Source organism: Centruroides sculpturatus, unplaced genomic scaffold, assembly GCF_000671375.1.
Source record: "Centruroides sculpturatus isolate CEXI.00-Female unplaced genomic scaffold, Cexi_2.0 scaffold793, whole genome shotgun sequence".
NCBI classification, from domain to species: Eukaryota; Metazoa; Arthropoda; class Arachnida; order Scorpiones; family Buthidae; genus Centruroides; species Centruroides sculpturatus.
The window spans coordinates 96,572-122,190 of NW_019385190.1; the positions used below are offsets into that span (position 1 = coordinate 96,572).

Here is a 25,619-nt window from a genome sequence, read left to right on the forward strand (position 1 = left end):
ATGTCAGAGTTGACCTTTCATTTGAGGATACTCGTCCACCTCGATATGTAAAACGTTAAAAACATCCCTCTTATGTATTGTCTACTTTATTGAATTTTCTTAAATTTTGTAAATTTATTTGACCTGGCAATTTTCATCAAAGTTAATTATTTCAAATTTAGATTTAAAATAGTCACTTATACAAGTGGTTGTTGTTTATGTAGAGATGTCCTCGGATCCAGTGTTTTTTTTAACATCCTCATGGACAAATAAACAAGAAAAAAATTCCTCGTAAATATTAGTTTATATATACATTTCTGTGTAAATTTAATGTATATTCAGAAACTTTTAATAAAATTTCTTAATTTAATTCATCAGACAAATTGTGATATTAAATTATCTGGACAGCTTATAAGAATATTGCTTATGTAATGAGAAAATTTTGCTAAATTATCAAATTTTTAATTAATTATTTATATAAATTTGCAAATTATATTTTAATTAATTTCAAAGTATATAATTTTTAATTATATAAAAACCAACTAAAATTGATGTTAAAGACCCATAAGATTGTAAATGAAGACAGAAATAGTTTTTTTTTCAAATTCTCTATCACTTTTGAAGAATATGATTACAAAATATTGTTGAAACTATCTTTAATATCTACTGACTAATGTAAACATTTTCTTATCAACTCAAACCAAATTAGTTCACATAAACATTTGTAAAGCACTTTGTACCGTCATTTTGACTTTTGTCACCAGTAAAAATATACTTTTGGTCCTCTTCTCTCAAAAGAACATGGACTTTTATAAAGTAACCACACTACTACTTGGTTTATGCTCTATGTTATGTTTTGTTGGATGTAAAGGTAAGAATTACTTTTGAAATTAAATTTAAATGGGATCCTAATAATGTAACAACATATATATTTTAGAAAATACGTTAAAAGGGCCTTGTACAGATTGCTATCAACTTCATGAGGCATGTACAGCATACATTCAAGCACAAGTCAATGAGGAAATGAGGGCAAGCCTGGTCTACATGAATATGGTTAGATTTACATTTTATGTTTTATATTGAAAAAGTTCAATTTGTAAATGAATTATAATAAAAATTCTACTGTTTCTTGTAAAAATATGAAACAGTAAAATTTTTAAAAATTATTTTCTCACATTTTAGACACACTGAAGCATACTGTGCATAAAATGTGAAAGAAGAGTTACACATTTTATGTGGTATATAGACAGTATATGAATAATGATGATATAGCTATGATATATATCAATAACATAACAAGAGGTACTGTATAATTTTGAATGGTTTTATAAAACTGTTTTAAACTATTATTAGGTTAGAATATAATACAAAAAACTATTATATTATGTAGATTATTACTGCTAGAGACAGATGTAAAGAATTGTATTACATACTAAAAACAAAAAATATTAAGTTAATTAACAAATTAGTTATTCTAATTATTTTTGAGCCATATTTTCAAAAAATGTTTTTAAATAATTTGTCAAACTATTTTTTACTATAAATAAACGCTTCAAATGTCCTCTGATAATTTAGAATAGTAAATGATTGCTTGTTGATGGAAAAACGAATATAATGCTCGAAGTTTACGTAAATGATAAGAAATCTATGTACAGTACGTTTATACATAATATATATCCAATTTAGAACGAATAATTCAATTTAATACTGTTTAAAAAGGAATTAAAATAATATAAATGCTTAAAAAATACAAAGAATTAGCATTAATTAAGACAATTTTCTAGAGAGAGAGAACAGCATTTAATATGCGACCATCAAAAGGCGAGTGGATAAACCATTAAACATTGGTAATCCCGAGTTCCCGCCTAACCAAACGGCTCAACTCGTGGAGTTTTCTGTTTTTTTTTTTTTTTTTTTTTTGGTTTTTTTTCACGTGTCTAACATTTAACTAGAAAAGGTTTCTCAAGAAAAAAGTCGTTCTGAGATGAATCGCCCTCATTCCATCAAACAAAACGTATTCACAAATACAGGCATTCTTAAAAATGTATACGATAGTCTAGCAATAGAGTTGCGTGTTATAAAATCAATTCCTTCCCTACAGAGCTAAAAGAAAAATATCCCATATTAAGATCAGAAAGTGTAATTTTTTACAGCGAGTACATTATAGTGATTAAAATATTTTTACAAATGATTTTTGGTGCTACCGAAAGTAAAACTGACAGAAAGCACGGCTGCGTGATAGCTCCAAATTTTTGCTAAGTGAAAATGAAGTGCGAATTCGCCTTACAAAAGTGAGGATCACCTCTAGTAATTTTTGAATCGGTTTTTTAAAATATAAGAATTTTTAACTATAAAAATTTCAAGAGAACAAAACGTTACTCTAAGTCTATAGTATATAGTAAATTATGATATATAAAAATGTTTTAAATTAATTTCTCTATCATATTTTGCAATACAGTATATGAATATCTGTTGATTCCAATGATAGCTTTCACATAATGTCTTATCTATGTGCGAGTTATTCTTGAATAAATAAATACAAAATCTTAGAAAATCCGAAAAATACAAAGAGAGATGACCAGGCTTTGGACGGATTCAGGAGAATTATTTAAAAATGTGATTGATTTTAGTTAATTATATTCTATAGTTAAAGTATGAGTTGAATGAACCTAATGCTTGTTAACTTGTTCTTAATAGTAATTAAACTTTATCATCTCAATGTAAATATTTATATTAATGTAATTACGTTACATTGAAAGATAGTTATCAAACTTTTCTCACAACTATATTATTAAATCATGCATTCCATCTCTTGTGAATTAGAATTTTTTCAAATAACTTCTGATTAAAGTATGTTGTTATTTAGGCTGGCCATTTTGATAAAAATTCAATTGCGAGAAAAGGTTTCGCTAGACTTTTCAAAAAGAGTTCGTGGGAAGAAAAGGAGCATGCCGAAAAGTTAATTTCATATTTAAATAAGAGGGGATCGGAAATGGACGTGCTCAACGTTACCGTAAGTATCTTAAGTTGTGTTCATTCTAATTATTTCATTATTTTCTTTATAAATATATAAAGTTTGAAGAACAATTTGTCGTGATTGCCTAAAAATAATTTTTTAAACTTTGTATCTAATTCTACGTTTAAAGTTGGATTAGAATCCTGTTTAATTCTTCTATTAATGAACGGTTCAGAAACTCGAGTTCGTTAATTTTCTGCGACTTCAAAAATTCGTAGAAAATTAAGGAATTCGATTTTAAAAGTTCCGAACCGTTCGTTAATAGAAAAATTAATTAGAATTCTATTGCAAAATACTGTTTTATTTTATCTTCTACCGTTTTCGAGAATTTTGGAAAAGGAGATCGCATGCATAAACCAAAGAATTTACAATCAGCGGTAACAACCCGATCATAACGATAGTGAAATTGAGAATATCAAATTTATTATACTAATTTTATGATTAAAATTTTGATAATTTTCTCAAAACACATTTCAATAAAATTAAATTTGATTTAAAATTAATATTTTCAGATGCCCAAACAAGCTACATGGTCAAATGCCCGTTTCGCTTTGGAAGATGCCATTGCCTTAGAAATGGAATTGAATGATAAGCTTCATGCACTTCACAGCAATGCAGAAAAGAAATGCAAAGATGCGCACGTAATTACATTTTTAAATATAACTTAAAAATTATCAATTTTAATGTTCATTTTCTTGAGGTTTTTATTTATTTATTTATTTATTTTCAGTTAACCCACTTTTTAGAAGAGCATTATCTTGAAGAACAAGTTCAATCCATCGACAAGCTAACTCGTTACAAGTCCATACTAATAGCTATGGTCGGAGGAATGGGAGAATATCTTTTAGATCGCGAACTCCAAGAAGAATATAGTGAAATGTAAATACCAGATGGAAAAAAATAAATATTACGTTATTGTTTCATTATTATTTATTACTTAAATTTGAAAATAAAAGAAAAAATAATAATAAAATTTATGTTAAATGCGCCATCTATTGCACAGATAGAGAAGTAACAGATTTGTGCGATAGATGGCATTATGTAAAAAATTATATACAGTACATATTTTTAGTATTATTATATATTAGAAAGTTTAAAAAATTTTAAAGTTAAAATAACCATTACTAATACATAATTTTCATTTTTTTTTAAATATTTTTGAATAAAATATAATTAAATTTTTAAAATTAAAAACTGATTTTATTATAAATAATAATAATGATTTTATAATAAATAATAATAATTTATGTATCAATCAACATTTATTTTGTAATGATAAATAAACGTTTTATGATATCATTATTAAAATAAATTTTTAATAGTGTGATTTTTATTATATAGATGGCAGCACAAAGCGGTTAAACTTTTTTAAATTATTAAGTTTNTAAATTTAAATGTATATATATATATAATATTTTTAATAAAAGATGGCGCTTATAAATTCTAAAATTTTAATTTTTTTATAAAGAAATTTTGCATAGACATCGAAAAAAAATTTTTTTTTCCGGGTTAACCGCTCTCGCTCGAGTTATCAAATTTTACGAGTTAAAGTTTTGAAGATATTTTCCAAGTCAAATATTTACTTTAGCCGTTATCAGTAGTTGAGAGAATTGTGGAATTCGTTGCAGGAACTTCTAGGTCAGAAGGCCTCTTGTCCTACCTTGAACACTTAGTCATTCGTTTTTAAACACCTTCAACCGTAAAAAAAAAAAAAATGTAAAAGTATTTAAGAAATTAAATGGTTCCTTTTTAATAATTTAAAGTCTCGAGAATATTTTAAATGTAATTTATGTTGCACTATGCAAATTAAGTCTGCAAGCGCACGTAAATTATAACTAACGAGAGAACTTTCTTCATAAATTTAGCCTCTAAATTGCTCCATATAATTTATGTCTGTGACTTTATATATTAATTTAAATTACAGAAGTCTGCGTTTGCTTAAAATTTAATTTTATAAAAATATAAAGTGTGGAGATTCCTCAAATTTCGATGGATTAAATGTGTCAAAAGTCTTATTTATCTTCAGTAATTGAGCGTTTAAATTCATGATTGCGTTTATTTTGGCTTTTTTTTTTTTTTCGCTACAAAGGCATTCATATACTTTACACGAGATTATGTGAAGTATATGAATTCCCCTATGTTGAAGTATTTGCATTTATTTGAATCGCATCTCCTATGTCACCATCTGAAGAATTTATACCTGTTTGAATGGATCTATCTGAGAAATTAACGCTTTCTGAATGGGTGTAACGAGTGATAGTTCGTGTATAAAAGAATCATTTTATGATGATGCTCAAAAGCCATAACAATTAAAGATCACACAAGAGAGTAGGAGTGGATTCTTCTTTGATCCACTATTCATACAAAGATTTAACGATCTGAATAGATCGGAGGGGATCGTATGAATGACACAAGACTTATTTGAAGATTTAACGGGCATATTATCTACAATTAACTCATGATTCATCCATCCCGAGTCGGGAGTTCAAGTTTCTTAAAATGTTTTCGGCCATGTTGAATATCTGGATATATAACTTTACATTTCTAAAATATTAAATGATTTAAACATTATAAATGAGCGGTATTGGCTTTCTAAATGACCTTAATTTTTAATTGCCGTATTCAAAATCTTAAAAGTTTAAATTCTTAAACAAGGGTTTATTTAAAGAGTCAAATGTGGTGCAAAGTGCGTGATGTCAGAGATTAAGCCGAGTAACATTTGTGTGTCCCATTTATTTGAGGCAATTTCATAAATTCTGTAATTATCCCTCAACTAGAACAAATTAACTGTCCGAAAATGAGTTTCCAAGAAACATTTAACACGTTAAAGAGCCTTTAACATTTGTAACAAACTCGAGTCCAGTTATATTTTTGTACTGGTTTTGATAAATGATGGCGTCAGAAAATTGTATTTAATATGTCTTATTAACAATTTTAATTAACTAAATTAATTGTTTATATTTAATGGAGTGTAATCTGTTATTGTAAAAAAAAAAAGTTTAAAGACGTTTGAACGTGTTAATTAATTCTTTAACACGGGGTGGATTTACAAGTCGTCTATATTATGTGTGTTACGTCATTTACCGTGTCAATTGTGCCGACTTTTGTAGACGCGATAGCAACAGTTAGTTTCGAGTCACGTGATCGGCAAGGCGAGGGTGGATGTTGTGGTTCGAGAGAAGCAAAACACAGATGGTGAGTAAAGACTTCAGATATAATCATATTTCATTCGTTTTTATTGAATATCCACTTGCCTCTTATAATTGGAAGGTTGCATTGTTTCAATTGTTTAACATAGCATTGAACTTGGTTTATTTTAATACGAGTTTTTTACATCGTGAGTTTATTTTTATCGTTTCTAACTCGTCTTGGTGTTTAGTAAATTTTAAGAACGATAACAATTCAATTGTTTTTTTTTGTCTTATTTTTTAATATCTCTAACATTCATTCGAGTTCCATTTTCAGGCCAAATCTTTAAATTTTGAATAATTTTTATAAGAATTCCTTACTGTTTTTATATTCTTGAACTATTTTTATTTTGTTTTTCTCAAAACTTTACGTATTAAATTAATATAAATTTATTTATTTTTTAACCTTTTAATTGTGTATCATCTTCACTCCCGCATCGCACGTCGCGTAGATTTAGCTTAAAAAATAATAAAGAAATAAATAAAAGCGTTCACTTTCAATGCCATTATTCAAATAATAAATTAAATTATACAAATTTACAAATGACAGATTAATTTAATTATATATTTAACAGTTTCGAAAGATTTAAACACGTGGTTAAAGTTTCTTCGCATTGAAGTTTGTTGACTCTCTGAACTTTACACGTAATTAATTTTTAATTTTATACAATAAAAATATACTATAAAATATATTTAAAACATAAATATTGTAAAATAAATTTAAATCTTTTAAAAATTCTATCGTATAAGAGGATATCCCGATTGATTTTCTTTGTGACCGAAGAAAAGATAATCAACTTAATTCCTGTAAAATATTCCACTTGAGATCTTATAAATGATTTTAATTAATTTTATATTTTATAAAATATGTTTATTTTTTTAAAAAAAATTAATTTAATAATTGATAAAATAAACAAACTTTATGATTAATTAATTAATTTTATTATTAAAAAAAATCAGGAATTTCATAATTTATATTAATGAAAATTAAATAATTAATGCATTTAATTATAATTTAATATTTGGATTACTCAAATTACTTATTCGAGTTTTGCAAACGTACAAAATTCGGTTTGCAAAATCAAAAATTGATTTTTTATATTAAATTTTGCTTAAAGTCAACGGCAAAAATTTATACAGTAGACCCCTCTATAACACTATAGATAATTTCGTGTTATATGAATTCCATGTTATACGAGTCATTTAAATTTTATAAATACATGTGTCGGGCTGTGAACGGCTCACATATTTGTAAAAACTAAGTGACTCGTACAACATGGAATTCATATAACACTGAATTACCTACAGTGTTATAGGGGGAGTCTACTGTATTATTCTAGATTCAAAATTCAAGAAATGAACAGTTAAAAATTGAAAAAATATTGGCCAAAATGTTGTTAAATATCATATTTTTCTATAATATATTAAGTTGGGGTCGAGCTCTTTCTCTTAATCTTGTGCTATGGAAATTACAAAAATGTGTGTAAAGAATTGAATACATTTTCTAAATATCATTTAAACATTCGAATGTATATTTAAACATTTTAAACCACGTATGTAGCTTATCTTATAATAATGGTTTTTATTACTTTAAACAAACTTACTAAATTTGACAGAGGGGGGGATGAAAGTGTGGACGATCTTGCACCTCGGTCCTTATCTAAAGCGGTCGTTTGCAAGCGAGGACGGTGAGTTTATTTGTTTATGTAAGAAGGGTCTGTGTGGCCGTCAAGTAGAGCCAAGTGGCAGAAAATGTGCTCAACTCGGGATCGCATTACTTCAAGTAGATAGCCACTCTCGGTTTGTTTAGGAATGTTGCGGATCAAACAACTGCTTGGAATTTTGATCATCTTCCCGCTCGTGCTCCCTTCTACAGCTTCCTACTCTTCTCTTCTTCCTAACTCTATCATTTTAAACGCTAATTTACATCCCTTCCTTCAAAAAAACTACGTTACCCAATCCGTTCGGAGGGTGATTTAACGATTTAAAAAATGATCCTTGTCTAATTCGAAATATTCAAAGTTTGATTAACTCTGCGGTAGGCAACTATGAATATATATTTTATAGAAAATCTCTTAGTTTTTTTGTGTTTTTTTTCTCAAGTGCCAGGTTAAGTGTAGCCACTTAAATGTCTAGCGAAAGCGACTTCTAGACGAGGGAATATCAAATGTCAGAAAGAAGTCGAAGGTCTCGACACTGAGGTGAATATGAAGTAGAGCAAAATTAAAAAAATGGTCTAAAAAAATATGCAGTTCGTGATCCAAAGCCAAGTTGGAATTTAAAGTGATTATTTTAATTTAATTATTATTACATATATAAATATTTTTTAAGGAAATAAATTATTTATAATGAGTAGTATACGCTAAATCAAATTCAACTCTGATTTTATTTTTGCTATAAAACTATTTTAAAAAATAATCGTTGTAAATATTATTCTGCAATTCTGCATATTGCTGTTTGTGTAAATTAATATAAATTTATAAATAAACGTGAGAGTAGACTGTTAAAAATCGAAATAAATGGTGATTTCAGCAGATCAAAGAATAGAAAAATCAATGCATACTTTGTGGTTCATTTACATTCGGATCGGGACAATTTACTAAAGTACCAATAATACAAAGAGTAAATATTTGACCTTTGGATGAAGTCTGAAAGTGTTACGAAAGATTAGCAACGTGTAAATTAGAAATTTGTCACTATTTAAGGCATTAATCAATGGTTAATCAAGAATATCCACAGGAATTCCAAGAAAAGACAGCTACCAGAAAGCACACCTTATATTTTTGAGAGATGCTGGCCCAGATCTGTCCAGAATACTATAAATCAACAATACAGATAATCTTAAAAAGATCGCCAACCCCTCTTTAACGCTTGGAAGGCGTTTTACAAAGGATGGCCAAAGTGGGTGGCCATCTACTTTAAATGCCTAATAAATACGTCACATCTGGCATTAGTAATGGAAATCTCTAGTGGATAATTTTGCAATTTGTTTAAACAAGCCCCGAAAGAAGTCATGAGTGTTAAATAAAACAGTTTATGTTGATGAACGTGTTGTGTTTCCAGGAGTTAAATGCCGGTTTCGGCACATCATTAACATTATCTGATTATCCTTATCAACAAGTCGCAACTATTCTTTTTAGAAAGCAGATGTCCTCTTAGAGGTGGTCTGTCCACTATACTGATAGGAACAACTCTCTTATCGTTCCTACGACATTATGATTGTCGCTGGAACAATTTCCAGAACTATATTGTAATTGACTGCATCAGTTACTCTTGTTGTCGCCTATTTTCGAGCTTATTTATCAGAATATTTGCTGTGGAATTGATAATTCTTGACTCTATCTACCGTAAAAATAATTTATGGGAATTTTTCTCCATTACATTACATGTTATTTGTTATATTCCTCAATATTTAATGTGAAAAAATTCGAGAGTTTTAATGCAATTTATATTGGAAAACTCTTAAAATTCTGTAGATATATATAAAAACTTAGGTAGTTAATGGCTAATAATTTTAGATAATTATCTGGTGTTTCTGGATGTTAATGAGAAGGAGAAAAGCACGTATGCTCCAAATATATAATTTTTTTTTTCTAAAGAAATATCCTGAAAAATGTATGAAGAGGGGGAGAGATCGAATGCATTCGAGCAAATTATTTAGACACAGGAAACACTGTACGTGTACCCCCTTTAATGAATTTAAAAGAATGCAAGTGAACAAGCAACTTACAACACGTAATATTTCTTTTAAGTGTAACTATTTGTAATAAAAACTATATTTTCTTACCAATAAATAAATAATTAACAAATTTATATTCTAAAATTAGAAAAAAAATAATCGAAAATATTCAATATGATCATTTTAAATATTGTAACAAAATTGGTTAGAATTTTAGTAGGAAGTTCTTTCTATTATAGAGGTTAGTCGAGACGTTATTTAGCTTATAGGCGAGTGGATAGGAAACACAAATGATTTTCTATCACGATTTTACCACCCACTGGTGCCTCATCATTTAAAGATCATAGTTTATCCAGGAGTATGAGGTCTGTCACGCTACAAGGACTCGAACTCCATCCATCGTTAATCATTACTTAAAACTGTATAAACTCATTTAAAAAAACAATAATAATAGTTTTTAAATACGAAATTTTAAGCAAATTTAAACAAAGAATTTATTATTTAAAATTATGACAATATTCTGAATATTTAAAAAAAAAAATTATTTCTAAGATATTAATGCAAATTTAAATTTTAACAGTTTAAACGGAAATTTTAATGATTCAATTCGGTTTAAAAGAAGAAAAAAGTGCTCAAACATTCAAACGCACGGCAATGCAGGTACTTCAACATTAGATATGTTATCGAGAAACAAACACTTTTTGTTATCTGTTAACTTATATCAAACTATTAAATAAAATAAAACTATAAATGATAAAATTCGGTTCCTCTGATCTACAAAAAAAAGAACAAATTTTATTAAGTTTTAATTGAAAAACATTACATTAAGCAATAATACGTTGAAAGTATTCATTAATCTTTAACATTTTATAGAGAAAAAAATCTGTTATTAAATCATCATTATTTTATAACTAAAGCTAAATTATCGTTTGAAATATCTAAATTAATGACTTTTTAAAAGATTATTTTAATTTTTCATTAGTTTACTTTGATTTTAAATTCGAATTTTATCCTGTAGAATGAGAGAGAATCTTATTTATTTATTTATTTTATTTTTTTGTGATAATTAATGAAAGATTTGACTGGTAAATCAAACCTTAAAGTTATGAATCGTGTTTAAAAAAATTGACCTTTGACGCTAGGTTAAAGGTCATGCAGGTTATAAAGAAGTAGAGAACATTTATGAAAGGTTCTCCATTACAAAATTGTTAAAAAAATAAGTATGAAATCTCTTTGTTTTTTGTATTTTTGGATGCTAAAATTTATAATTTTAAGTAATAATTTATTATAAATAATTAAATTTGTTTAAAATGATCGATTTAATTTCAGATTAAGTCGTATTTAACGATACAAAGATTTAACATATATATGTAAATATACATTTAATATATTAAAAAAATTATGTATAAATTTAAATAATTTTTAAAATTTTAATCTTTANGCGGTACCCCCGGTGTCAAGCTCACCCAGCTTCGCTGTCATCGTCACCGTGGTTTGACGTAACGTGACCCCGTATCTTTGCGGTAATACACTGACATCTCACTTACACTCGGATCCTCCCACGCTCCGGGACACGTACCATAATCCTCACCCGTTCTATCAGCACCGAAGCTTCTTAAACGTTCCGCAGAAATGCCCCCTTTTCTTCTATACTACCCCATTTGGCACCTCTGGGCCCATTCCCCAGGCTACCTGCTAATTTTAACACTCATAAGGTGCACGCGCACACCGACGCCCTGGGTGTTAAGGTATTTTGGAGAAAGCCGAGCAATTCATCTTCTGTATAATTTAAGCGGTACCCGATAGTGGGCCAGTCAGATTGGGACATACCGGGAATCCAATAGAGGTCACCTTGGTGAACCATTGGATGGGACTCAGGTGACAGGCAGTTTAGTGTTTGTGTAGACGAGACGAGTGCAACAATCAAATCTTTTCTTGTTGACACAAGATTACGAAACTTGGAGCCTCCATAATATATATATTTTTTTAATCAGTTCTGTAGATTTATTGAGGAAGTTGTTTTTTTTAAATTGACCAATCAGTTTAACGAGTATATATTTTAGAAGATCAAAGAAACTTAATTATCATAATTGGCACAAGAACTTTCTCTATCTCTCTTCGTTCCTTTCCTTTCCAACAAGATTACTTTACATATGATTTATCTTTTAGCATAATTCATATAATAATTCAAGAAAAAAAAAAAACATTATACAAAATATTACATAAATAAAAATTCATTTTACAATGTAAAACTTACTTTCTACATTGTATAATTAATGTATAAAATATTTAATTTAGCATCACATGACTCTCTCTATCTCTCTCAACTCAAAGTTTAGACTAAACAAATTATTGTATCTGTAATTAAATTTAAGAGGAAAGTATCGCGAATATGTTTATTTGTTAATGTAGGTTATTTTCTATCTACAAAGGGGTCAAAAGACTGATTGTAGACCTCTAGACCTTTATAAAATAAATAAATACTTATATAATGTATGAATTTCCACTTATTGCAATAGCTATAAAGGAGAAAAAAACGAGTTTTTTTTAATAGAATTTTTAATTTTAGGACTAAAATAATAATAAATAAGAATTTTTATTTACTTTAGCAATTTATAAATCAATTAAATTAAATTTATGAGTAATGAAACAGATTAAAGAACAGTGTAGACATAACTACAATAATTTGAAAAGTACACAATGTTCTTCAATAATTTTAATTAAAATGATTATTTTTAATTAAATACAAATGAAACTAGGTCTTAAAATAAATATTTAATACTTAATAACTTTTAAATATTGAAAATTATTGATTTAAAAAGATGTATTCGTGAACAAAAAGTAAAAGATAATAATGGAAGAATAAGTGCGAAAAGTTATGATATTTATTAAAAATATATATAAAATTTTGTACTAGAGTCCGTAAGAAAAAAATCATGTTAAATATTTATACAGATTTTCTATTTNGGCGATGACACTTAGAGAATTAGTTTTGGGCGTTTCGCCTCATTATCCATTAACAAAAATTGCAATGAGTGTAAGTTATCCTAATTTGTACTCGTAATAAAACAAGAATAAAATGATTAAATTTAATAAAATAACTCAAAATTATAATTGGAAATTTGGCAATTTTCATAGAGAATAATCTCATAAAATTTGGAGCTGTTAGATTTTACAAACACTAAAAGTAATACAGAAACATTAACTAAAAAGTTCGCAAATTCTAAGATGTTTGCATATAAAACCCTATAAAAGTTTTTGTATTTTTTACATTTTACAAATTTCAGGAAATAAATTTTAGAAAGAGAAAAAAAAGGCAGTAATTAAACATAATAAAAGTTAAATATTCGAAAGAAGAATTTTAAAAATCGATTAAACAAATATTTCATTTAATCCTGAGCACCTGTCGGATTTGTCTATTCATCAGCAACCTGTCGCTCGTTTCTTATATCAGAAAGACCGACCTGTCATCCTAGACAGACATCACTAATTAAGTAATGGTTAACACAGAAAAAAATTCTGTACTAGAAAAATAACGGTCACAGAAGATGTGATTCAACCTGCGTGAAAGGACCAGATACAAGGAATTTTGTTAGTCTAGCGTATAATGTCATTTCCTTGGAAAAATCACCCCTCTGTTGCTCCCCTATGCTGTTGACAGCTTGATATTCTTTTAGAAGTAACCCAGCAATGCGAACTAGAGCTAGCAAATATCATAAAATTCTTGTCCAAAAATATTTCTCACTATCATATCGAATGAACTATGTCAAAGATGGTTCATCCTGACTTCCCTGACAAGTTGCCGACATTTTAGAAGATTTATAACTTAGAAAATTTATTTTACCTAGTAAAATTATTATAGAATTTGTTAGAATTTATTTTATAACATTATAAAGTTATTAGAAATTCTTTTGCTTCAACGTAAAGCGTTTTAAATTATGTTCATTTGGATACAATCCAAATTAACATAACGTTGTTGGGATCAGGAAAGGCTTGTAAATTTGCTTATATTTCTTGTAAAAGTTGTATTATCTTTTTCTAATTGCGTTTTTTTTTTTCTTTGCTTTTCACTCCTAAAACTTTGATAATTTAATCATTTCTGCAATTTTTAAAATTTGTAACTGTAAGAAAACTTGTGCAAAGTTCTTCAAGAATCAAGTTCACACAAGTTTGCACTCCTTAGATTTTTTGTAAAATCTAAGGAGTGCAAAGTTGTAAAATTTACACTCCTTGTTTTGTAGGAGCCATTAAATATAACAAGTACATCGATCCTCTTCAAACAGTACGTCGAGCGACGGGGTGACCTTAAAACCAGAGTCAGACGTGACTTTCGGAGGAATATTTTTGAATGATCATGTCCAATTATCAAATTGTGAAAGGTGAATTGGTACGAGCGACATTTGGAACGAACGAGGCCATGCAGGGAACGTGGAGGCATGCACCTGTCAGGGGCCGAACGAAGGTTAATGTCTCCACCAGCGGCGGTGGTCCACATAACTTAGCGGTACCCCCGGTGTCAAGCTCACCCAGCTTCGCTGTCATCGTCACCGTGGTTTGACGTAACGTGACCCCGTATCTTTGCGGTAATACACTGACATCTCACTTACACTCGGATCCTCCCACGCTCCGGGACACGTACCATAATCCTCACCCGTTCTATCAGCACCGAAGCTTCTTAAACGTTCCGCAGAAATGCCCCCTTTTCTTCTATACTACCCCATTTGGCACCTCTGGGCCCATTCCCCAGGCTACCTGCTAATTTTAACACTCATAAGGTGCACGCGCACACCGACGCCCTGGGTGTTAAGGTATTTTGGAGAAAGCCGAGCAATTCATCTTCTGTATAATTTAAGCGGTACCCGATAGTGGGCCAGTCAGATTGGGACATACCGGGAATCCAATAGAGGTCACCTTGGTGAACCATTGGATGGGACTCAGGTGACAGGCAGTTTAGTGTTTGTGTAGACGAGACGAGTGCAACAATCAAATCTTTTCTTGTTGACACAAGATTACGAAACTTGGAGCCTCCACTCGTTTCGATAGCGCGTGAGAAAAGGGTGCTCGTCTATTATTTTACATCTTATCTGCTGTAAATAAGTACGGTTCGATCGTTTTACAGCAACAGGTAAGATATTTTATTAGTTTAAAGTTACATTCTGGTTTTATCGAGTGAAGGTAGAGGTGATAGACATCCAAAATTTCTGGAATGTCAGCCAGCCCTTCGACCCTCCCGGCAAAAAAGACCAACCCAGACTAGTCCAGTTTCTAGAGATAACTGTCAGCATATTGTCCTGTACATTATGAGATATTATTTTTCATTTCTTTATCCGCTTTTCTTACATCCGAAATTATTTGCACTTATTTTATACGTTTCGATTGTAAAATTACTGCTAAAATTTAATACTTTTTAATAAATTAAATCCAAAACTGATCAAATTTGTAAATAATTTTAAAAATTACTTTATTTATTTTTTATTCGCAAAATTGTTTAAGTATTTTGTAATTTCTCAGAATGAAATTTAAAATATAAACAAAACAATTTTTTAGAGTCATTGCATTAAGTAACATTACAATTAATGCATTTTATACGTACAAATCATCTATAGTTTAAGGTATTATTGCACATTTTACAATTATTTTTAGTATAATTTTAAAATATTACTTGTAATCGATAGCTAAAATATATTGTTATAGTAATACTTTATGTAGATATAATAAATTAACGTTATTTCTGTAGTGTTTCTGTGTGCCAATTCCTCGTGCTATTCAAGTTTAATCCCTTAAAAATCCTTAAAATATACCCTAGAATGCTAGAACGCTTTGTAAAAGTTAACATGCCAAGTCTGTGATCGAGATAATTCTTGTAATAGAAAAACTTGATCAATCACTTGACAAAAGTTGACATTTTTAAGAAAGGCTCTTGTTTAAAGTAATTACACGAAAATGCTTGACGTCACACAGATGAAATCGAACCCTCCAGAAGATTCGAAATGAAAATTGTTTGAACGTCATCGAATAAGAGTGTATTGTTCGACAACTAATAACAATAAACAGATAATATATTGTTTAAATTTTGAATAAAATAGTATTGTGACGTCGTTTGACGTCATAAGTAGTAAGTTTTTGAGGTTTCGTCGAATCAATAGTGAAAGAACATTTGTTTTTATTATTGTTCCTTGTTCAGAAACAAAAAATTAACATATATAGAGTTTTCTTTGTAAATTTCTGTCAAGTATTCGTCAAGTAATGAATAAAGAATTAGTATTTTATAACTGATAAATGTGGCATTTTTTATATGATTTTAAGTGCTTTTTTTTACATCACAGTAAATTGTGAGTATAAAGAAAGGAAAAATTTAAATTTTATTTGCTATAAATGCAGAAGAAATTAGTGTATGTGAAGAATGTATAAAGAAAATACAGTAAATAAAGCAACAGAATTGCAAGAATGTGTACAGTAGATGTACAAAGTAAAGCGAGCAATGCAAAGAATCTGTTAAGTAGTAAGGAAGTGAAAACAGAGAATAATGATACAGAGAGTTGGTACAAAGATGTATACAGTGAGTGATGTAATAACAAGAAGAATATAAAGCATCCAAAGTAAGGAGTAGAGCTTTGCTTTACGTCATCCTAAAAGTAAACGTTTAGGGGGTGCGAATACGATCTTCTAACGTTTAAATCCGTGTGTTGTTGCATTGTATCGATCAGATAGACGTCCCATAGACAGAAAAACATCTGTCGACACATTGTCCTACTTGGGAAACAGGTACGTCATCAAAGAAGCCGACATTCAGGACGACAGTCTTGTCTCCTCTAAGCCCTCTTCTCATTGGACGTTGGCTTCACGTGACGAGCACATAAAGCCGTCTCCAGACTGTTGTGTTCATTGAGAACACATAACATCCGGGCCTCTCAACTTCCATCCCGTCTCAACACACGTGCTTCGAAATTCGGGACTGTGCAGGTGAGAATCATCTGGTGGGAACTTCCGGCGTCTGGCTGAATACCTGTTGTAAGAACTGTGTTACCGGTAAGGTCCTCTCGTTCTTAAGTAATTAATAATACCGAATTGAAATTGCTCACTCCATGAATTATTCAAGATGTTGCCTCAGGTGACGAGAAGTCACTTCTCGTTCGGGATGTAAGGGCGCTTGCAATTCTATAACTTTTGTGTGAAAGGATTTTTTTCAATTTATTTCAAATATTCTTTCTTGCACAGGTTTTTCTTACAATAGAATCATTTTGTATGAATTTTTTTTTATTAATTTTATGACATTTTTTTAAAAAATTCTTATAGCGCTTTTGCGTTTTATAAATATTTTATAAGATTGCTAATCTTGGAATGAATTAAGAGCTTCAAATTCTTGCTAAAGGTAACACCCTTATTAAGTGCAAATTCTTTATTCGAATTGTTAATTATATAAGAATTATTTACACTTTAACTATTGAATTTTTAAGATTAATTATGTAGAATATTTATGCATTTATCGCTCGATACTTACATAATTGACGCTTAAGGTAAAACACTCCATTTTTATTACTTTTTTGAACTTTATAAAATGTCAAAAAATCCCTCTTTTGGTCTGGAAAATATTACTTTCCTGTCATTAAAATTTAATTTTTTACATTTTTTGGTTAATGTTTTCGGAATTCTTTCACCTTCACTCGACTAGGCGGAGAGTAAATACATTTTGAATGAGTCGGGCGTAGCCAAGCTACTGACGGAGACTGAAGGTCAAAGGTCCTACTGTTGGTACAGAGGACCGTGAGAACAGAAATTGAAATGAAAAATTTGATCCGCATTTTTGTATAACAGTTCCGAAAGCATCATGTTAGAAACAAATTAATCAATATGGCAGCCTTTTTTTTCTTCTTCTTCTTCCTCCTCCCTAAGCATCTTCACATAAAAATTTATTTATTTACATAAAATGATGTGTGATAAACATTCCCTCGTGTCAGTTTATAAAATTATAATTCATTCGAGCTTGATAGATATCTCTTAATAGTATTTTTTTTTTCTTTTTTTTCGGATAAAGCCAGCGACTTATGCTGTTTTTTTCCATTATTTCTAAAAAAGCAATCGAAGCAGGTAGGGCGACAAATCGTTTTTTTTTTTTATTTTTTGTCCTCTTTATGCATTTCCACTAAGTAGTGGGTGGTTCTGACACACTAAGTGATCGAGGAACTTTCATCTCCCGCTCTGTGTGGGGTATGCTTCATCAAATTTATGTGGAATCCCTACATAGTGTGCCAATGACAGAATTGCATAAAACTAAAATTGCAAAAAAGAAAAAAAAAATCAACAGCAGAATTTATTCTTATTCTTACATAAATTCATTTACTTTATTTCTAGAAAATTTAACTTAAAATTGCTTTAAAATTCTTCCTTTTTTAAACAATTTAACGATTTATTAATAAAAAATTTCTATATTTTTTAAAGAATAGACTGAAAATTATTTTATTATAATTAAATCTATTAAAACTATTACAATGTTTTTAATCCTGTTTAAAAATTCGCATTTAAATTATACAATAATCTGTTGGAATGATTAACGATATAAACTATAAAATACATTAATGGCTAATTCGGTTCATAAACGTTAAATTTACGACTAGAAAAGGGCAGGTTTTAAAAATTTGAAAGGTGTAAGTCGCCATGTTTGGTCGAGAAATGCAAACTTGTGTTTTGTATTTTTTGAAGATTCCAACAACTTGTAATAGAAAACTGCAGCAAGTAATGTAAAAGTTTGACTTACAATAAGCGGAAGAGCACAATGAAAAGGGTGGGTATATTTAGATCTGCAGGAAGGGGAGACAACTCTGTTTCGGGAAGAGCACAATTATTCCTTCCCGATTTACTATTCCTTTCTTATGTTCCATAATAGACTCATCCTTTCTGGTCTAAGTTTATAGTTCATATATCTTTCTCTCCCTCGTCGACTGCATCAATCTCTTTGTAGCACAGAACTATGTCCTAAGATTGTTTTACAGGCCATTGACACGAATTCTGTACCTTCAAAGCATTTCACACTGCCGCTGTCAAATAGAATGACATAAGAAGAAACTATTTTACATCCACTTTCTATTAGAAATTCCAAAATTTTATCCTTTCTTCGTTCAGCGTACACCAAAAAAAAAAAACAAAAAATATTATTCTTATGGTTCATTAAGTGCAATAATATTCCCTTCACGTCATGCAATAGCTAAATGCACATTTAATACCGAAAATAATTGAGATTTCCCATTTTTCCTCAATAGAAAAGTTAACTTTGCTTTCAAATAATTTAGTTCTTAATGGATTTTTATGGAAGTCTCTTCGACTATAAAAATCTGGATGTTTGGGTTTTCCGGATGATGTCAAAACTTAAATTTTAACCATGACCTATTGGAAATGTATGGCATTCTCGCTTAGACAGATTTATGGATTGTTTAGATGCCGAATGCAAGCAAGATGAAAGGTTAAAATGCAAAAAAAAAAAGAAAAAAAGAAATACACTACAAAGATCTGAAGCTGTTCTTAGATGTTCCTTGGACGAAAATAGACACCTTTCTGAGTAATTCCACAATCTTTTTGCATGATTTTACATTTGTTTATTCTTTAGATTTTTTACAGATTTGTTTTAAATCTCACGTCTTAGCTATTTTAATTTTTTACAATTTTTTTTTATATTATTCGTTACGCTTATTCTAATGAATATTTTCCAGAATTTCTTTCTTCATATTTCGTGTCATTTATAAAAACAATTAAATGGAAAAGTTTAAAAAAATATCAAAAAGATTAAAATAAAATATTATTTTATTTATTTATGTATTTTCTTCTTATGATTTAAAATGAATAAAATAAGAGTTTTTTTTTAAAAAAAAAACTATAAAATGTTTTATATAAGTTTTTAAAAACACTTTAGAAACTTTTTAGAAATTTGTAATTTATTTTATAATTTTTTTATCAGTTTAAATAATTTTATAACTAAAATATTTTCGATTTCTTTTTTCTTTTTAGGTCTAATTTTCAAAATGTCCGTCTCCGTTCTCGTATTAAGTATATTTATTTTCAATACGGGATTTGCAGAAGAATTTTTCGAGCTAAGAAACAGAAAAGACAATGTCCAATATCGAGTTATTCACGACAGAAATATCGTAACTTCTACGGAAAAAGCTCAGGTGAAATTTTTATATTTAATTAATTTGTTTATAAATTTTATCAATTTATATATAAAATAACTGTAGAGAAACTCTTAAAATTTATAAAATTAGATGTTCTAAATCATCAAGTACGTGGAGAATGTCATAGACATCATTATTTTTCTAAGAATTATATGAAAAGTCTGGTTTCATTATCAAAATTCAGAGCTGTAGAAAATATATTCTGGATAATGACCTTCCATTATTCTTTTAATATTCACAATTTCTGAAGAACTTTTATAACTGGATAGACGAGATATACAATAGGGAGACGATAATTAATAAATCAGTTTCGATAACAAAAGCAAGCTTTGTTTCTCTGACAACGTTGAATCTCCCCCTCTTCCATTAAGCGAAACGATTTTCCCGCATCAATCGCTCGATACTTTGAGAAGAGATGCTTTACTTTCTGATGGAAACGGTTATTTCTAACTGTTGAGTCAGTCAAAACTTCACACTAAAAGAGATTAAATCTTGCTTGCTTATCGATGAGTGTTATTCATCTTCTATTACCAACAACACTTTGTATTGATTGATTGAAATTAAAGGACATATTGCAATAAGTTTCACTTCAAATTTGAGAATTCTTTACTTTTCCAATAGCTTCCAGAAAGTGTAAGAAGACTCTAATCTTGATAACTAGCAGCGGGTCGACTTACTTTTCTGTAAACAAACTCATTCTGTAAGATTACCAATTGCTTTTTCAAAACTTCTAGAGGCGACCTTCTGTCTACTAACATTACTCAGTTTTGATTCTGTCAGTGGGTGGGAGAAGTACTTAATTCCTGGAAAATGGATCTTTATTTATATATTGAATTGCTTTATTTATTGATTAAATACCACCACTTATTTTCTCTTCATTTCTTAAAGTTTGTTGCACTTTAAAAGTTCCAAAATTTTCATTTTTTTTTAAATTTTTTTCTACAGGAAATACTTATTCGTTACGGTTACCTACGTTGTAGCTTAAAAAGGAGAAGAGGACCATTGTCTCTAGCAAATAGCATTTTAAATAAGGAAACAGGTCCTCCTCGATCCTGTACACAGGAAGATATACAAGAAGCAATAAGACAATATCAGAGAACTTACAATATGCCACCCACAGGAAGGTTAGATCAACCCACTTTAAGGTTAATGAGCGAATCTAGATGCGGAAATCCCGATGACGAAGATGCTGTTTCGTTTCAACCAATGATTAATCTAAGAAAAAAACGTAAATATTTTCGTTTTTTGTTCTAAAAATAATGTTTTCTGTAGAAGCACTTGTCGGAAACTGTCGTGTGATGTATTTTTAGCAGGTTGGAGGAAAAACAGAAACGATATACAACAGAGGCGAGGGAAAAGACAGGCGATGACACTTAGAGAATTAGTTTTGGGCGTTTCGCCTACACCTGGTATAGAAGCTTATACACCACCTGCACCCGGTACCACACTATCCAGACGTAGGAGGTGGCTAGAAAATTATGTAAGAAACATCGAAAATGGGGAATTTGATAAAAGACTCGAGTTAATTTATGAAAACTTACAAGAAAGAAGAAGAAAGAAGAGATCCGTTTCTGACGGACAAGCATTCCCTTCGGTAATGTATGAGATCTATAACATGATCAGAGACAGTCCGGTGAAATCGTACCATTCTACTAAATTGCAAGAGATTGCTACGTCCTATCACTGATTTTATTGGTTAGGCGTCTTTCTGGCGTATCCGAGATCGATTTCTCATTGATCCTTATTACGATATGGTCGGTTTCACTTTATAGCAATTGGACTTATACCAAAAAATTCATTTCAAATATTAAGAAATTTTTATTCTTTGCAAAGAAAAAATATTTTTTTAAATGATAAATATTTAAATTCATTGTGACATGAATTCTAATAGTAGAAAGATTTAATTAAAACGATTTACATCCGAACACGAATTGAAATTTTTTAGATATTTTAACATATGTTACACATATACACATAATAATTGTAATTACGTTAATTTTATTGCACTTTTAACACAGATCTGAAAGCATTTTTAAAGTCGTGATATATGGCTGCCTCTGATCAGATAGGATATTTTTATCTTAGCAAATAATAGCGTTTTAACCTCTTCTTTATCATCCAGGATGTTGTAACTTGGCGACTCATCGGTTCTGCCTACAGTAACCAGCTGACTGCAAACACTCAAAGAGCAGCTCTGGCTTTAGCGTTTAGAATGTGGGGTGAAGTTATTCCTCTTATCTTTCAAGAAGACACACGAGCACCAGTAGATGATGTAGATATTCTGATTGCATTTGGAAGAGGTAAGTTACCGTTAAGAGAATATACTTCGCGTTTCTTAAAATTTTTATTTATCCATCATCTGTAACTAGTTCTGACTCGTGAACACGCTTGAAAATATAAACACATCCAGGGAATGTGTAATGATGTCTCTTAGATAAATTATATCAGAGTTCCGCCATCTCTCCCACATGAGACAACGTTTAGTGATGACACGTGCATCACATTCACTTTCTGTCCTCCCTATTTATAGTGAAAGAGTGGTAGGAACCAGTCTAGCAGGACATACAAGTGTTTACAGGACACGAGACTCTTCACGTATCTCCAAAGTCTTATTTCTGTCACATAAAAGACAAGTGGTTAAACAGACCGTCTGGCGCGTGTAGAATATCTTCAAAAGAGTTCTCTATGAATAAAAAAAACCGGTTTTAAAAATATATAAACAATTTTTATCTTAATATTTCTTTTTATAGGAGAACATCTAAACTGCTTGAATCATTTCGATGGTTTTGGTGGTCAATTATCTCATGCTATAAAGATGGCTGCCAATGCTGAGATACACGTTGATGATGACGAATATTTAACAGTAGGCTCGAATCACGGTACTAATTTAGTTAAAGTTGCTGTTCATGAAGTTGGTCACGCTCTTGGATTACTTCATACATATCGAAATTATTCTATTATGTATGCAATTTACTCCAAAGTGATTCCAAACAATAATTTCGAATTAGGTTGGGAAGATAGAAAATTAGTACAGAAAATTTATGGTAAGTTATACGAGTATATTCACTTATCTCTTCAGTAAATCCATAAATTTCAATTTCAAAATCAAGATCCTTGTTTGAAAGATATTTCTGAATGTTTTATGCCATTACATACAATTATAAGTGAATTATCACTGATTATACAACTTATTTTCTATTTTTTATTTTGAATTTCTTCATGGTTTAGGCGTTTGCACTGGAAGATTCGATACGGTTTTCGATTGGGTACGAAGAAGATCTGATGGTCAACTCATCTATAACACATATTTCTTCCGTAATAATCGTTACTGGATGTACGAAAATAGATATAACAGGACCAGATACGGCGATCCTTTACCCATTATCCCAGAATGGAAAGGTTTACCAAATTCAGTAGATGGCTACGTACATGTCTGGACTTACAATCACGACGCCGCATACTTTTTTAAAGGTACAGTACCAATATCCTCATATAATAATGCTTTTGAAGATTTCAGGATTCATTTATATAAATTATTTTCAGGACATCATTATTGGTTATATAACAGCATCGAAGATAAAGTATCAGATGATTATCCTAAGAATATATCTGATGGTTTTCGTGCCATACCCGGTTCCAATTTCCCAAATATTCCGAATAACATCGATAGCGTTTTCTTTGATAAACGGGATGCAAATTTATATTTTTTCAAAGATAATTTGGTATGTTTTGCTTTCATTAAAAACAATTTATCTATAATTCCTCTGTTATTGATTTTAAAATGTTTTCGTCATTAGGTGTATGCTTACGACGTATCGCGAGGTAACGAAGGTTGTTGTTTACCCGGTTACCCACGTAAAATTCAACAAGAATTTCCAAGTGCACGTTCCGAATCAACTTTACCCGCAAATTTAGATGCAGTATATTATTCTTATACAGATAAATCCATGTACTTTTTTAAAGGATGCTACTATTGGCAAAATATAGGGTTTAAACCATTAGATCGAAGACGTACGAATCGCATCGCAGGACCATGGGAAATTTCCTCAAAGTGGTACGACATCTGTGACGTAGAGATGTGATTTTTTTAACACTTTATATATAAATTTAACAAAGGTTTTTTTATGTTAAAAAATCGGCTTTTGTAATATAGAAGTATTTTAAGTGAATTAGACTCGATTCATGCTTAAATTTGCCATCCGTCCGGATTTTTTTTTCTTTTTTTTTTCTTTAAATTATATCGAATTTCAAGAACTCAAAACGTCGAATAGATGTTTATGTTTAAATTTATTTCAAATTATTCCTTAATTATTTTATAGTTTAACTGATATTTACGATATTCCGGAGTGGCAGAAATTGGGAACACTATTTTAAAAATTGACATTTGACAGTGTTTCCTATTCAAAAATGAAAGGAAAGAAAAAAATATATATATTTTAGTGCTAAAATATCTGTGATTTAAAACAATGTCCAATACTTTTTATATATATAAAAAAATTTCGTTTTTTTTATACTCACGAACGACGTTGAGGACATTCCTCAGAAATTTCGTGAAAATTATATAAACTGTAAAATTTATAAAGTCTCAGTGATAATTTATAGCTTGTTTACATGCCATTTATGCATGTGGAATATAGATCTTTGTTTTTAGAAATTTTTTTTTTTATTTTACCAACAAGGTTTGTTTTTCAAACCGAATTGATTTAGTCATAGTACAAATTAAAAAATATATATATTATATATTATTAAAATAAAATGTGATTTATGTTGATAACCGACCAGCAGCTATATCAGCTGTTAAGCTTTGTATAGTTCTATATTTTGTGTGAATTTTTGTGTAAGAATGTTTTTTTCTAAATGCATAAACGGAGCTAGTCCAGCCCCATAATCATGGCTTCATATTGAAGTACTATTAGAAGTCGGTATATACACTTTTATTAATTTCAAAAATATTCTTTCAACGAGGAAAGAACTTAAAAAAAATCATTTCCATTTTTTTTCGGTCGTGACTGTCTGTTCTTAACTAACGCCTTTCGGTGTTTTTAGATTACAGGGGACCACTTGATAATGACTTGAACTGTGTTACTAATTCCTGTTCCCTATCTTTGACATTATTCCCAAGGTTATAGATGAATCTATAAATTGTAATACCCTTCCTTCGCCAACAAAATATTAAAAAATTGACTGAATATTTATAAATCTATAACTAAATTAATATTTTATTTAAATATTCTTTCCTGTAATGTGTCTGGTTTGCTCCAGTCAATTAATCAGATGCACTGGACCATTTAAAAATATAATTTATAGTCATATAAAATCCAATAGGTTAATTTGCAAGCTTTATGGTTCATTTGTATCAAAGTTTGATGATTTTTAAAAAATATTTTCTTATTTTGCAACGAACTCCTTTGAAATATTATTCCACATTGCAATATCCAGGAAACACCTTTAATGCCTTAGATATTTAAATATAAACTTTTAAAAGTAATAAAATTATAAAGTTTTTAATGATTTAATTTAAATATATATATATAGATTTGTTCCTCAAATAACTGCAATGTCGTGTGTATGATGGAGAATGTATGCGATCGAAT

The 25,619-nt window shown here is 29.6% G+C and overlaps 2 protein-coding genes across 6 annotated transcripts; both read left to right on the forward strand.

The window, feature by feature from the left end:
• The first annotated feature begins 682 nt into the window (after positions 1 to 682).
• On the forward strand, positions 683 to 3,915 carry LOC111635940 (ferritin-1 heavy chain-like). Its single transcript, XM_023381084.1, has 5 exons — positions 683 to 850; positions 917 to 1,032; positions 2,846 to 2,992; positions 3,508 to 3,636; positions 3,726 to 3,915. The coding sequence occupies exons 1-5, from the start codon at positions 781 to 783 to the stop codon at positions 3,876 to 3,878; spliced, it is 615 nt and encodes a 204-aa protein (XP_023236852.1). The 5' UTR covers positions 683 to 780; the 3' UTR covers positions 3,879 to 3,915.
• Positions 3,916 to 6,140: 2,225 nt separating this feature from the next.
• Positions 6,141 to 25,619, forward strand: LOC111635938 (matrix metalloproteinase-21-like). 5 transcript variants are annotated; one of them, XM_023381080.1, is made up of 9 exons: positions 6,141 to 6,190; positions 19,862 to 20,022; positions 20,971 to 21,253; positions 21,336 to 21,619; positions 22,148 to 22,325; positions 22,776 to 23,069; positions 23,254 to 23,496; positions 23,569 to 23,747; positions 23,823 to 25,619. In XM_023381080.1, exons 2-9 carry the CDS (start codon positions 19,876 to 19,878, stop codon positions 24,105 to 24,107), a joined length of 1,893 nt encoding a protein of 630 aa, XP_023236848.1. In that variant the 5' UTR covers positions 6,141 to 6,190; positions 19,862 to 19,875; the 3' UTR covers positions 24,108 to 25,619. The 5 variants fall into 5 exon arrangements, with proteins under 5 accessions (XP_023236848.1, XP_023236849.1, XP_023236850.1 ...); XM_023381081.1 differs by lacking the exon at positions 6,141 to 6,190 and adding an exon at positions 6,204 to 6,332; XM_023381082.1 differs by lacking the exon at positions 6,141 to 6,190 and adding an exon at positions 14,829 to 14,987.

Excerpts from the sequence above, each read along its gene's own strand:
- LOC111635940 (XM_023381084.1), top strand. The coding sequence starts at position 781 with ATGGACTTTTATAAAGTAACCACACTACTACTTGGTTTATGCTCTATG. Across the intron at positions 1,033-2,845 it reads GCCTGGTCTACATGAATATG|GCTGGCCATTTTGATAAAAA; the intron begins GTTAGATTTACA and ends GTTGTTATTTAG. Across the intron at positions 3,637-3,725 it reads AGAAATGCAAAGATGCGCAC|TTAACCCACTTTTTAGAAGA; the intron begins GTAATTACATTT and ends ATTTATTTTCAG.
- LOC111635938 (XM_023381080.1), top strand. The coding sequence starts at position 19,876 with ATGTCCGTCTCCGTTCTCGTATTAAGTATATTTATTTTCAATACGGGA. Across the intron at positions 20,023-20,970 it reads CTTCTACGGAAAAAGCTCAG|GAAATACTTATTCGTTACGG; the intron begins GTGAAATTTTTA and ends TTTTTTCTACAG. Across the intron at positions 21,254-21,335 it reads GATTAATCTAAGAAAAAAAC|CAGGTTGGAGGAAAAACAGA; the intron begins GTAAATATTTTC and ends ATGTATTTTTAG.